Here is a 15,542-nt window from a genome sequence, read left to right as displayed (position 1 = left end):
CTCCTGTGTTCCTGCTTGTAGAGAATTCAGCATGGCTCCTTTTAATTGACCTTTTTTATGACTCTGCAGACTTTTACTTCACAGGAGGGTTTCTAATCTTCCAAACCAATCTAGGTGGTGTGGAGTTTCAGTCCCGACACCCAGACAAACAGACCACAGAAGTCCAAGAATCACACACATTTAGTTTCCTGTTCTTCCTTTACAGCACACAATACACAGTAACCCCAAACAGCCACAACTAACTCACAATTCTCAGTCCCTTTTTTCTTTTTACTTCTGCCACCTCTCCTCTTCTCTTTACAAGCTCCGACCTCTGCCTCCCGACTCCGGTTCATCTAATGGAGTGAGGTGGCCCTTTATATAATGCCCTGGATGTGCACCAGGTGCTCCGTGATTATCTTCCGGCAGCACTTCCTGGTGTGACGGAAGTGCTGCAGTCCAAGGCTCTGTAATCCTCCTGGCACCCCTTGGCGGTGGGCACGGGCCCCAACCGGGTTGAGCTTCTAAGTTCTGATCCCATGGCCCCGATGCAGACCAGGGTGGCTGCCCTCTCGTGGTCCGGGTCTTTTTACCTTCCAGGCATCCCGGTTGGGTAGGATCCCCAGCTGTCTGCCACAGTGGCAACTTCAGCACCTATCCGGGCAAAAGGAGACTCCGGCTGATAGCATTCAACCCACTAACAACGGTGTAGGCTGAACTGAGCTGAAGACTTAAAAACTAATTCTGTGGAAAATCTATGATGTGGGAGCCACCTTTCAACTTTTATTGCGTGCTTTCAAATTTTAACTCTCATGGAACGAAATCTTTTTGAAAGCGAGTTAGCACTGGTAGGTTAGTTGGTGTGGCCTTAAGAGAGCCAGTCATTGTTAAGAGCTTGGCTGATTTATAGCCCAGTGGGGTTGCACTTAAACACTTTGTTCTGTGGAAAATTATAATTAGTTAATTTGCATAAAGGAAATTTCTTGGGGAAATTACTGTGTCTGTTTAGCATTCCTTGTGATCAGGATATGATGAAAATGGAGACCCTAGTCATCACTATACAAAAGGCGGGAAAGAAAGAAGAGTGAATATTAAATGATGGGGACATTTTTTTAAAGGCTTTAGGCCATTTTGTTTTTTGACAATCTAGAATCCCTGCAGTCGACACACCTCGATCAAATACAATGTGAAACTCTTCTCTCACTTGGATTGGAGGAAAGGGGAATTACAATGGCATGTAAAGCTGTGGAACACCATTTGGGACATTAACACCTCAGCACACGAGTTAAAACAGGTGTTTGAAGCTACAAGTTATAAAAGTTATGTGGCTGCTTTTATTAATGTGTGAGATATTTAGCCATATATGCACATTTTCACCAGTCGCATTGGAAAATTTGGTTATGCTACTCAGAAACCTAAAACTGGGAGTGTTTCTGGGTGCAATTTACTCACAGCAGCCCGTAAACAACATGCATTTTTAAGTAAAGTCTGACGGACTGATATGCTTAAGAGTAAGTGTGATACACCATGCATGCCCTTCCATGTGTCCTCTGACCTCTAGAACCTTAAACTGGATAAAGCAGATTTGATGATGACAGCATCCGGCAATTCCAAAGATGTGCTGGTGAGGTTGACTGGCGAGTCTGAGTGAGCGTAAGTGCATATATGATGTATGCCTACAATGGACCATGCTTGCCTCCTGGCTTGTGTCCAATGCTGGCAAGTCCGTTGGGTACGTAAATTAGATCAACGGTTAAAAGTGAAGCTTCTACTTAAATTATCTAAAACTCTCAATCTGAATAAGTAAGTGCTTATTTTGGGCCACTTTAATTATACAAGAGAGGAATTAAAGAGTTCATTTGCATGTGATTTAATAACCCATTTATTCACAGAAACCCAGTTTCTAAAATGCTATGTAAACCCTTATTCTGGTTAGAGAACCCAGGGTATTGGTTTGTGAGATACCAGGCTAACACCCATAGATCTCTCCATGAGTACTCTGGTTATGTGACCGTGTAAACCCTTAACTGGGTTATAGTAGTTTGCACATGTCTGTTTCACTCTCTTGGCCTGTACATGTGTTAGCTTTCTAGTAGCCACTGGTAGAAAATGGTGGAATCGCCTACTAAGATAAATTTCCTAAAGCAAATTCCAAATGCTAAACTCAGCAGCACAATCTCAGTAGCAGTGTTAAAAGTGACATGTGTTGTGTAATCTGACCTTTTTTAAGTAATGAGTAACCTAACGCAACACTTAGTTTATTGAAGTAAAAATATCCATGCAGGTATTATCCGAGCAGGAATGTGTATAATGCAAGAAGCACATGTATTGGTATGCCAGTCCTTTGCAGGGCTCAATCAACAACCAAGCAGAAAAAAGAGTGCTGTGTGCAATCCAGTAACTACGGAAGCGTATTAGGGCCACTGAGAAAAAAAATACGGACACAGTGAAGAAAACAAAATGTAAATGTCGAGAATAAAGTGAACATGTTGACTTTATTCTCGACATTTCCACTTTATTCTCATAGTTTATTTTGTCAGTAGATTGTCGCAAACTAAGCTTCATCTTAAAATGAATGTTTCATTTACTAGATTTTCTCAAACCCCGTCATAAGTTAATGTAGCACATTAAATGCTTTGTGTTAAGTGTTCCCCGACCCAGTTGTTAATCTCTACATGCTTCTTAAACAGACTTCCTCTTGCACTGAGGAGGCGCCGGCATCGATTGCTGCACATTGACTTCATGATGTTCCTGCTCTATGAACATTCAGAATACTAAGATAAATACTTGATATCTTTTTCATGATGAAATGCATTAAAGCATGTATTAAACATGGGTGGCGGGGGGCACGGTGACGTGGCTGTAGTGCTGCTCCCTTGCATTAAGGGGTCCCCAGGTCCATGTTCAGTGTAGAGAACTTTATGGCAGGTGTGACAAGGCTCCAAAAACTGGATATATGAATGGGTATCGCACAGGTTTAACTGAAATATCATGTAAATGTTGGGTTTGTGATGTGGGGGGCGGACACACAAACGCAGAATTCAATGGATATTCTTCGGATTATCATGAAGTCAATGTGCAGCAATCGGTGCCTCCTTAGTGCAAGAGGAAGTCAGTTTAAGAAGCGCTTAGAGATTAACAACTGGGTTGGGGAACACTTAATATAAAGCATTTAATGTGCTACATTAACTTATGACGGGGTTTGAGAAAATCTAGTAAATGAAACATTCATTTTAAGATGAAGTTTAGTTTGCGACATTCTACTGACAAAATAAACTACGAGAATAAAGTGGAAATGTTGACTTTAATCTTGATATAAATGGCGAGAATAAAGTGGAAATGTCGAGAATAAAGTCAACATGTCGACTTTAATCTCGACATTTAGATTTTTTATTTCTTCACTCTGTCCGTATTTTTTTTTCACCATGGCCCTAATACGCTTCTGTAAATAACAGAAACCTAAAAATAAAGTGTCAGTTTAGTTTTAATCCAGCTATTCACTATTAATATGTTGAAACAGTGGAATCGGGTGCTGCAGCAGCCAATGTTTATGCTGTGAATCATCGCAGGCTCAGGTCAGAGATATAAAAAGATGATGGATGATATTTGCTTAACAGAACATGAAGGCCTAAATGAGTACATGAAACACAAGAAATGATCACAGGCTTCATGCTTGTTTTTGGATTCGTGGTTGCTGATAACTTTTAATTCTTTTTTTTTGTGCAGATTAATGCCAAAGCAGAACTCCATAGGTGGACTCACACTTGTAAATAGAGGTTTTAAAGAAACCCTTAACTGACTTACTCACCTTAGTCCAGTTTAGTGTATGCATGTAAATGCACTGAAAGTCCAGATGATTCCAAAAAGCTGATAGGATTCGGTTTAAATTAAGATGTTACCTTGATTATGAGACAATGGTAGGTAAATAGATAAAGAGATAAATTACTGAGTTGTCAAAAGAAAATCAGTCTTTGTTGTTGTGGCACTGTACATTCACTTTTCCAAGCTGGTATAGAGTTTGCCCTTCAGGTTCATCATGTATTAGCTGACACATTAAAACTTAAAGAAAATGTTTGGTTTGCTTATTTTGCAGCTGTCCTCTTTTCTCACAAGTATACTAACTTCATTTTCTTCTGAAACCTTTATGAGTTGAGTTATAACTTGTTTTCATTCTTCTGTACTTTTAAAAGGCCTGCGCTCCATTGTACCACTGGAGTGCTCTAAAGATGCCAGGCGAGAAAGACCCTGTTGGCACCTGCTACATAGCCATCCAGAACTTCAGTGCCTATGTGGAATATTCTCCATGTCGTTCTGGTAAGAAGCATCTAACTGCCTGTCAGCTCCATATGAACTCTTTGAAATATGTTATAATGGTTTTACTCTCAGGCAAAGGACAAAGTGAGAGCTTAAAGTTCAATAGACTCATCCTAAAAAAGAGAGAATAGCCATAAGAAATGTTCGTATGATTGGGAGTATTTGGTGGGGGTACCAGGGGAGGATAAGTGCTGTAACTACAAAATGCACCAAGATGAGAGAGAGAGAGACAGACAAAGAATGAAAGAAAGACAGAGGTCGCAGCAGACAAACAGCTAGTCTGCTGGCATACAGTATGTTGGTAAAGAACTCCTGCATTATAGTGGTAATTATATATACAGCTCTCCCATTAAGAAGATGAGTTGCCTCATATGTGAATTATATTGAGGATCTGCTAGAGAGCTGTCTGAACTAGTGGCCCACTTGTACTTTTGTAGAGCATCTCGGATCCTAGACGTAATTCCAACGGTCGTTCATGTCAAAAACTCCAGAAGGTTTAAAGACTTCCATCTGTTATTCCGCTTATTGAAAATCTCAATAATGGTGACAAGCCTCAAAAACAAAAGCCAGACTTGCGCTTCAACTGCCCCCAACAAAATAGGCCTCACCACTTCAGGCAGCCTGGCTACAAGTTGAAGAAGCAGACTTAATGGCTACACAGGCCCAAATGTTGGGCAAAGGCTTTAAAAGACTAAAATATCTTTGAAGGGAGAGACACAATCTCTTGTCCAAGAAAATACGGTACAATCTATGTTTCTTACAAGAATCTAACATTTTCCAAAAAACAAGGACAGGAACGAAAAAAGTAAGGAAAAGCAAACAAACAAACCCACATCCAAAAACCAGACACAGTACTTCAATCCAATCCAAAAGACAGAATGAAAATACAACCAAAAAGCAGGAAAATAACCTTAATGCCACAGCAGCCATTTTAAAAGCTGTTTTTTCCTAAAGGAATACTCCTAAATAAGGAATACACCTACAAATGATTTTGAAATGGTACTTCCCTTGTAGTGATTGGTGACAAAAAAAATGAATCTCATGTTTTCATGCAAAATGAAACAAAACGTTTTATGATATAACCAGTAACGGCGTACTGTACAATAACATGCAGTGAATACACTTGACTTGAGAATTCCTAGTTTTCATCCTCTTTCTCTGTATGTTTAGCATTCATTTGCTCAGAGGTTGATATGCTTGCTGCTTCCTGAGCAGCTCTTCTTTTCTCTACCCTAACGGCCTGCTTCTTCTCTTCTTTCGTTGGCATCTTTTCGCATTGAAACTGATTAAGTCAGTGTCTGTGTTGCAATTACTTAGTACGTTTTCTTTTTCACTTAAGTTGGCACTTAAGTCTTAAATCTGCCTCAAGAGTGATTTAAGATATGAAGAGGTAGGGGAAGTGATGGTGAAGGAGGTACGGATGAGAATGGCGCCCATAAGCATGCGCCGCATGACCACCCTGCTGGCCGCTGCCGAGAGTTGATTCTACAATTAAATAAAATAAAAATAAAAAGATGAATAACCTTGGAGGTCAATCATCACCATGAAAGTGGATAGTATACGTCACGTATTATATGTTTTACCAAATTTCAGGTCAAAAGGTCAAATGGTTTGCAAGCGATAGTGATTTAAAATCCTGGACAGACAAACGAACAGCCACGGTCGCGTATTATATAAGAAGATACGAGGGATGTTCAAATAGTTTCCACACTTTTATATTAGCATTGTAAACCGTGAAGGCAGGAGGAGTAGTAATTAGGCATTAAAAAGTTGGTACGACGCTGGGAAAATTGCATCGCAAACTATGGTGATTATGTAGAAAAGTGATGCCATTTGTTTTTGAAATTCTTAATAAATTGAGTTTAAAACAAGTGTGGAAACGTTTTGAACATTCCTCGTATATCCCAGTATTGAACAAAGCTGTAAAATGGCAAACGGTGTGAAAAAAGTTCATGGATAAAAGAAAATTGTTCAGGTGTATGCTCAAAACAAGCAAAACACATCATAAACAAGAAGTTCATTCCCATAATCTTTCACTTTTGAATTGAACAGTCGACTCTGCCCCTCATTCATTAGTCATTCATTGCCCACACACACTATTTGCTAACCATGCATTCAGTACAATACACTTTTTTATATGAGAAATTAATATAAAGTAGCAAGGATTGTTATGTAAGTTTTTACTGCTTGGTCATTGGTTGCCAGTCTCCTTTCAACATGGTAGAAGAGCTCTCTTGACAAGTCTGTTTTCTCTCACAGGATACACAAGCAGATATAGGAGTGTATGCGTTCATGTAGTCCTTTTTACATGCATTTGCAGATGATTGTATGAAGCAGACTTGCAGAATATGAGTATTTTTTTCCCCACTCTGTTCACAGATAACTCAGATCCAGAAGGCCAAGGATTCTGTCAGGCGGGCTTCAGTGCTGACTTCACTAAGGTATGGGTAACCTAAACTAACCTGCGAGTGATAAGTTAGTTTAAATTAGGTGAGCATGAACTTGAACAAAGATATTTTGCATTGCAGCATTTGAGTGTTGGTAGTTTTTGAAAACTTACTGGGTCAAATGAAAAAAAAACACAGTTTAGCAGATTAATGAAGGTGCGGCTTTATGATTTTATAAACAGCATCTCTTCAGAGAATGAGGGTGCTGATTGATTATGTGAACCTGAGGCTTAATGTAGTAGTGAAACGTCACCTTAAGTACTATGTGCAATTATGGTTTCCATATTATTAGAAAGACAGAGCGGCATAGAGAAAGTGCGGAGAAGAGCCACGAGGATGATTCTGGGACTTAGAAGTATGAGCTGTGACGAGAAACTGGAGGAGTTTAACAAATGTTAAATATATATATATATATATATATATATATATATATATATATATATATATATATAAAAATATATATATATATATATATGCAAAAATGTCACAATTTATCATGGAAAGTCATATGTGATCAAAAAAAAAAAGAATTGTCTAATCTTTGTATAGCAGATATCTTGCATAAAGATGCATTATTTACTACTTATGGAGCAATTAGGAGAAACAGCTTATGAACATGGTGGCATGGTTACTGGCAACAGAAAAATGTTTGACTTCATTACTTTAAGGAAACATCCATCAGCTCATTGTCTAAATGGTACCATCTATATTAATAAAGAATGAACAGAAAGGCCACATAAGGGGGTCCGATGCTTCCATCAGACCAAAACTGAAGAGCTTAATGGGAGACATCCCAGCCCTCCTTCCCATCATGAATGCCACGGCTACTTCCGAGGGGATGCACCATTCTCAAAAGTGATGTGCGACCACAAAAGCGAGGAAATGCTTCATTAAATGGCTGGTAGAGTCCTTCTGTTAAAAGGCTGACATAAGTGATGGCGGAAAAGCCAATTATTGGTCTGTTATTGGAGTATATGGTCTGTGCTTCTGGTGCAATTACTGAAATGCATGAACGAGTACAGAAGTGAGGCAGAAAGCAGCACCAAAACTCGCCTGCTCATCATTGTTAGTCTGTTGGATTCAGAAGTACTCTTTTGAGTTTATTCTGTTTAAGATGGTTGGCAAAAAATATGGAATGAAATGAACTTGACTAACATTTTGAAACAGCAGGCAGTAGTCCATAGAGGGGCTTTGTTTTAACCTACCAGAATAAGAGCATAGAAATGACATCATTTTTTGATGCTACTGATGAGCACACATATCAAGGTGGCATTTATAAATAATACATTATTATTTAGCATCATTTTTATTAATCATTTTTGTTTTCAGAATAGTCCCTTATGAAAAACTCATAAGACTAATTTGTTCATGTTTGTTTTTAGGATGGAACTCTTGTGGTGGGGGGACCTGGAAGTTATTACTGGCAAGGTACTTGTTAAAATTCTACCCATAATCATTATTGTTTAACTGGCAGATGCTTAAATACAAGGTAACTAACAACAATGTCTGAATACATGAAGTACCTTTTGGTGTTTGCCAAGTCAGTGTTAGGTTAACATGAAAGCAGCAATCTGTGACCAAGTGCTCTGAAATCACAAGTGCCACTAGGGAGACACTCCCGGGTCACGTCATGCCATGGACTCTTTCAGCTTTCAACTTTTTGATAGCACTGGCTCATTCTTTCCTGTTGTTTTATTCTGTTTTGTGTATGGTGTGCATTGCTGCAGTATCTTCGCTGGCAAAGTTTGCCTTGAGTGATTTGCGTTATTTGATTTTGTTGTATTTTACTTTGCTTTCAATTTCATTTGTGTGTTTGTAGCATTGTAAATGAATCAATTCTTCAGTCTTGCAGTTAAAAAGGATTTCTTCTGGCTTCGGTTTTGCTATACTCTCTTAAGTTTAGTCTTGATATCAGGAAGGCAGAGGCAAGACTCCTGGACTTGACACTGTGTTGGTCTTCGGTCAAAAAATAATAAGCCAGTTTGCTCCAGTAGTCATTGCACTCAAATATATTAATGGTGGACTTGTTCGCCCATTTAGAAAGGGACTTTGTTACGATCTTATCAGCAAAAGGACATCCTGAAAAAATCCTGGTGAAGCAGTTGTGTCAAAATCTATTATAAGGCACTGTGCTGATTTTGAGATTCCAAATATAACAGGAAGACAGGGTGCAGTATCCAAAGAATATGTTTAAACTGAACCTTCTAACAAATTCAATAGTTGATCTTTAGCTCCAATTTTTTTACTTCTTGTAAGAAGCAGTGGTGCTGGATGAGTTGCGCTGACTGGCTGAATTGTTCTTCAGGGTGTAATTTTCATTCTGTTTTTTATTTTCATGATCATTTAAATCCTACAGATTGCAAATTGTTTACAGAATACTCTTTCTGTAAGCCTCTGAATTTATCTAAATGTAGCTTTGTCTGAGCACCTGCATAGTAAATGTGCTGTATAATTTATGTGTTAAAATGTAATACACCAGGCCGATCAAAGTTAAAATAATGGCAGACCATACTATGTGTAACAAAAAGACAGTTATCTACTATTTTAAATGTTTCCTCTAAGCAGTTTTTAATTGGAAAAGAATGAAAGATTAATATATGAAGAGAATAAGTCAGAATATGAACAGTTCAGGCTTTCTCTCGGCAGCCAAGGCCCAAGCCCCCCAAGAATTTTCAAAGGCCCCCTGTCATGGATGTACAGTAAGGAGTACTAAACTGCGTTTTCCAATTTGATTTAAGAAAGAAGACAAAAAACAGTCTTAGTCCCTTTTAATAAAACCTCTCTTCTCACTATTTGAGATTTTTTTTTCAGTCCCCCAAATGGATTTTATTTGCAGACATTTCTCATCTGATTCAGTGTAGCCAACCAAAAAAACACAGAAATAAAGTCAATTTGCCTTATATTACTAATGGAGTCTTTCAAGCTAATTGACATAATGGAAGTACAATTATAGATGATGTTCGCAGTACAAAATAAAGATGTTATTAATGAACTTAGTGCTGGTAGAAATGTAACTGTGATGAATGGCTTTAGTTAAACTGCCGTATAAGGGACAAGGATAAGACGTAGGTATTTTTGGTAAGCTATATTTGAGATGGTAATGAAGATCTCGGAAAGGAACGTGCTTAATTTTGACAAAGCTATAATATACTAAGGGTCATATTACAACAGGAAATTTGGGTGGGCGGCTTGTCAGAGTCTTAATGACCATGTTCATATGCACTAGAGCGTAGCCGAGTAATCTCCAAAACAGGAATGGTATATTTGTGGAGTCTGTGTTAAGAAGTGGTAGAGGCCTTCCTGAGTTAATTAGCAGAATTGGAAAGCTTTCATAAATGTAAAGGTCTTGGGTGATTCAATCCAGTTATAATTACTAACACCCTTTTACGAATTGTCATTATTTCCCCTTTACACAAAAATCCAAAGTGCTAACATTTTCATATTTTGTTAAGGAATGTGCTTGCAGCCAATTTTATGAAGAGCACACTTTAGGTGTAAAATTGCAGCTGTGAAAGCAGCAAACCTCCATTTGTAGTTGTGTGTAGGTTAGTAGCGTCATGGGACTGAAAGTTTTTGCCAATGCCAATTGAAGTCAAGCTGTACTTTGCTTTGTATAATTCTCAGGTTTGGTCTCATGAGGAGGATTATATGTAGCTTATTAAATCCACCCACTTTGTATTGCTTGGAAATGTGTAAAGAGCAAGAATTTGCAACATTTTTTTAAAGAGAATGAGTAGCCGTAATATTGGTGACAATAGCTGATCTCCTTGAAGAATTCTGTTGGCATATTTAGAAAATGCAACGTTAAGAGAATGTCAGAGATGAAAGATATTAACCAGTGTGACATACCCTTGAATTAGGGCCACCACTCAAGTTATAATACTACTACAGTAGAGGATTGTCTGTTTCGCAATGAAATGGCCACTTGATCCAAGATATCAGAACTGACTTTCTCATGCATTTCACAAGGGGTGGCTCAAAGAAACAATAAATTTAGTCCACTTTTTATTACAGTTCTGGTAGATGAAATCTGTACAAATATGCACAAGTTATAGGACAGCTCTGACTAGAGAAAGTGTCATATGTCAGCTTCTAAAGATGCCAATGGTAGCATGCAATTTAACCACGAATGTCTAAAGAATTCTGCTCAAAACAAAACATGGGATGTTCACAGTTACCCAACAGGACTACGTGTAGCGTTATACGCTATCTCCCCAATGGGCATTCCCAAAACAGCAAGCAGGAGATGAGATAAAGGGCAAGGCACCAATAAGAATACAGGGTAGTCCAGATCTAATTATGCAGATCCACATCGTCTGGATGACTTTGGTTTATGCAGGGACGATTCCAGTTTGGCGCAAAGACAATTCTTCAAGTCGTCAGTTCACACACTTCTTGATGGTCTGGGATTTTTCGGTTGATTTTCTATGTGATAAATTTAATAAGTTATAGTGTAATGAAAATTGCATAATTAGATCTGGACCATCCTATACATTATTATTAGGAACTATACAAGAAAATTACAAACTTATTTCCATGGAATAAGATAGATAGATAGATACTTTATTAATCCCAAGGGGAAATTAACATAATCCAGCAGCAGTATACTGATACAAAAAATATATATACTGTATATTAAATTAAATAGTAATAAAAATGAAAACACAAAGTCACTACTCTGTTCCATTTGACTAGGCTTGACAGATCCGGGAGATGGCAAAGGAAAAAACGATAGTTGAGAACAGGGCATATGGTCAAAACCAGGAAAACCAATAAATGATCCCCCAGGCCTCAAACTTAAAGTAGGAGTTTGCCAAATTCTAAACCTTGTAGCATGAAATTCTATGCCCCAAAACCGTAAAAGCATGATCATGTTCAAAAGTTGAAGAAATGTTGTAAAGTTAAGACCCTAAAGTAGAGAAGAGAGCACACGCTAGCATAGACTTATTCACAATTTTGGATGAAGTGATTAGTATGGAGGTGAACTTTACATGGCTGTGGTAGAGATGTCCACACACATCACTTCTGTAACCCTGACCCCTAGCAATGAGCTGCCACATCATGGCAACATGTTGACAAAATGGAGAACAAAATGTCAAGGCAATAAAATTCAAAACCTAGCTATGGCTCAAACATAAATATTACCACAAAGCAAAAATATATTTGAATTATTCATGATTCAAAATCATAATTATGTTTATAATTTGTTTTCTGAGTGTTTAAAATGTATCTGTGAGGTCTAAGATAACACTAAGAATCATAACAGTCACTCACCTTCTATTAAGAACTGCCGAAGGACATGGTGGTCTTAGACCTTCTGCAGCGAAAGTGATTCTGCTGAGATCAAAATGGGGGGAATCACTGCACAACCTCCATACACAATACTCCAAAAGCTCAAAGGAATTTACTTTCTTTTTTGAAAGGGTTTTCCACTAGAATTCCTCCAACTAGGAGGATGTACTGTAGAAGTATAGGTGGGTACTGCTCTATGGAGGTCAGATCGAAACAAACACCAAGAGGGCTCACGCTTCCTAAAAGCACTCATAAAACAAGCCAGAAACTTCAAGTCTTTTACCACAAATGCTGGTGTAAGTAAAAATAGATTGACACTGTAAGATATACTGGACTTAACGCTGCACACCCATACAGTTATATTAGTATGAAAACATGTTTGACATATTCCAGCTTTCAGTTGTTGAGATTGAAATCTTAATTTCCATTTTATAATTAGACCACCTTCGGAGGAGAGAATTTTGATTTAAAACAGAAATACGGTGGATGAGAAATAAAGAAAACCATGGGCGATAAAAACAGGTTAATGAAATGCTTGCAACTGATATAAAATGCACATTTTGAAATGAGTGGTATCACATCTGGATCATTTAAAATTCACGGCAGCTCTCTTTTGTATGTGTAAAGTAACACATTACGTCTGAGCATTTCATGAGGTAAAGTGGGATAGCAACTGTCACCATCAGACAACCAACAAGTAGGAGGTGTGGTGAAGATTATGAGTGAGCACGAAGACTAATGGTGGGGTGGCCTCAGGTAATGAAGGAAAACGGGTGTTCTAGACGTGCAAACAGAGGAGAGACTCGTGAATGTTTGGGTCAAGCACAAATGCATGTTAGATGTCAAGTTTTTGTTATACCACAAAAAGATGGTGGAAGAAAAAGATGCTCTACATTGATTGGTTGCTAAAATGTGTCAATCTTGTAATGCTTATTATGACACAGCAGGACATCTGATACGGTGCTGAGAAACCATAAGGGAGTTGCGTAGTCTGTCATCACTCATCATCCCCAGTCATTTAATCTGATATCCTCAAAGCAACCCCAGTCATTGAGTGTGACATGCTCTCTAACTTGATGTTCTGTCATTTGTCGAAGACCTTATCCGCCTCACTGTTCAAACAGATATTCTTAATAATCCTGAAGTGTTCAGGAATTGAATTCTCTATGCCTGTGTTTCCACAATTTTTTTTTTGTTTTGCTAATCAGATGTGTTCTGATCTTTGCTACTTTCTTCAAGTACTTTATGTATATTTAGGTTATTTAGATTTTGACTTTTCCTGTCAGGATGTGTAGCTCAGTCCTCATGTGTTCCTTTTGTTCATTGTTACCAACTGATAATGATGATGATTTTCCCAATTAGACCATATCTGCGTATTCTCCAATTGCTCATACTTCTCAGTCCATCCTTTAATATTGCCAGCTGTTTTATTCATCCTATATTAGGCCAAGACTTCCATGTTCTTAAATGGCTCTTTTCCCAAAGGAAGGTTAACGGTGAGTGCCAAAAACACAGTGAAACTATTTTGTGGCTTAGGCATTCAGTAGCCTTACAGTAGCTGCCTACAGCATAACAGTGGAGAACATTCTCAGTCTTTGTCTTTGCTTCGCCCCTCTGACTGCTCCTCAATGTTGGAATTCCTTCCTCAGATGTTTTAGATTGCTAATTTCTGATGATTGTTTGGGAAGGAAGAGCAGTAGCCCTAAGTTTTTTTCAGTTTTATTCAATAACTTGAGAACAGTTGTCTAAGTTATACTGTTAGAATATTGAAATAGAAATGTGCTGCCCATAGTCACAATGGCATCTGCTGAAATCGTCTGAGGGTCCAACCAGGTTAGTGACAACAGGAACTTAAAACTTAATAGACTGAGTCAGCTGAAGCCATACATTTTTTCCATTTAATCCAATAACTTTGGAACAGTTGTGTAATTTAAACGGTTATAATACTGAAAGAGAAATGTGCTGCCCTTTTCTGATTGGCATTCTTAGTAAAGCTGATCTACTTGGGTTTAAAACTGGAATTATTCCACCAAAGCATTTCTTTTAAAAATTGTATGTGGCAGATGTATTGAGCATTTTTGTCAGAAATATTGCGATCGCAATGAAAACATCATTCAAAACCAAAACATCAATGGCCTTAATCAGTAAACCAAGAATTTGGGGCTGTTCTTCTAAACATTTTGTTTAAGTTTAAATACTTTTATCGAGTATATATTTTGTCATTCACGCATCATGCAGCCTGCGTCACGTCAGATGTCTGTGTGACATCAAATGCACTTTGACAGAGATGGTGCCAAATTTAAATGATGTTTAAACTTATAAATACAATTTCAAATAACTGAATCAAACGTATGATACATTAGACTGTGATGGCAATAGAGCTCCATGTATTATTAAGGAGAGTACGGGATATGGCCTGAATGCAGGTAGCCTTCCTCATGTGTATATCCTAATCACCGTAAAGCAATGCCACATGGCGACAAGTTCTAAGTGAAGGAGAAAACGAGAAAACATCTCAGTCAGTGAGAGACCACCTTTAGCATCAATCGCTGTGTAGATTCTGCTGTTTGGAAGGTAAACAGAACAGTGTGTATGTGCGTGACAGAAGAAGCAAAGGGATTGCCAGCTCTTTAGGTTACACCTGAAGATGAAAGAGAGTGACAGCTCATGTGTTTCAATGCTGTCTCTAATAAATATTCATCCATTCATTCATAGATATGGGTAGCAGATGAACCATGTGGAATAGCGTCTTCAAAAAAGGTGCACTGTCTGAGATTGTAAGATCAAACTACTGTATATTAAGGGGAGAAATTGACACCTTTTAAAACAATAAACTTCCTTTCACTTACTTGAACATTTTGCTGTTGAGACAAAGAAATGTCCAAAGTAACTCGTTTATTTACTATTTCATTCATATGTGTATGTGTGGCTTAATATACATTGACTACCAAATAGGCAGGAAATATTTAAAAATGTATCAGACATCAGCAATGTTTTCTGGAGACTTTGTGTACTAAGAGGATGTTTAAATTTTTATCAGTGCTATAAATTATGCAGCAGGACAAAAGCATAGATTAAGGAAGATAGAGTGCTGGCTCACTCCCAAATACAAAAAGCAGTTATAAATAGCTTTAGTTTGCATAACCTATTGTTGACCAGCGTAATCGGAACAATTCATTTTCCCCTAAAGTATAAGGGTATTCATTTGAACTTTGTATCAGTAACACAAGAGCCGTGTTCACAATTCTCAGCTCCAGATAGAGAGCAGTCCTGTCCCAAGTGTTGCGTTAGAGGTAGCACAGGAAAAAGTAAAGAACTTTAAATAAAAAAATAAATTATAAAGGAACAGAAGTGACTGGCAGCAGTTCAGAATTTCTGCTTTAAACCCATGTGGATAATACTCTCCCTATGAAGAGACTGAGTCTCTTTTCCGGTTGTCCTGCTTAATAATTTGTTTTACATTTTCCTCAGAGGAACAGTCATTGTTTTTGATTTGAAAAATGTTTATTT

The 15,542-nt window shown here is 37.9% G+C and overlaps 1 protein-coding gene across 1 annotated transcript in view; it reads left to right on the top strand.

The window, feature by feature from the left end:
* Nucleotides 1-15,542, top strand: part of itga8 (integrin, alpha 8) — a 249,871-nt gene that overhangs the window by 21,826 nt on the left and 212,503 nt on the right. Inside the window, exons 4-6 of the mRNA XM_039736381.1 lie at nt 4,170-4,293; nt 6,673-6,734; nt 8,123-8,168. Coding sequence (XP_039592315.1) covers nt 4,170-4,293; nt 6,673-6,734; nt 8,123-8,168 — 232 coding nt within the window. The remainder of the gene's footprint in view (nt 1-4,169; nt 4,294-6,672; nt 6,735-8,122; nt 8,169-15,542) is intronic.

This window comes from Polypterus senegalus, chromosome 15 (genome assembly GCF_016835505.1).
Source record: "Polypterus senegalus isolate Bchr_013 chromosome 15, ASM1683550v1, whole genome shotgun sequence".
NCBI lineage: Eukaryota > Metazoa > Chordata > Cladistia > Polypteriformes > Polypteridae > Polypterus > Polypterus senegalus.
The sequence above is the reverse complement of the archived record's forward strand: the minus strand, read 5'-3'. Positions and strand labels throughout refer to the sequence as shown.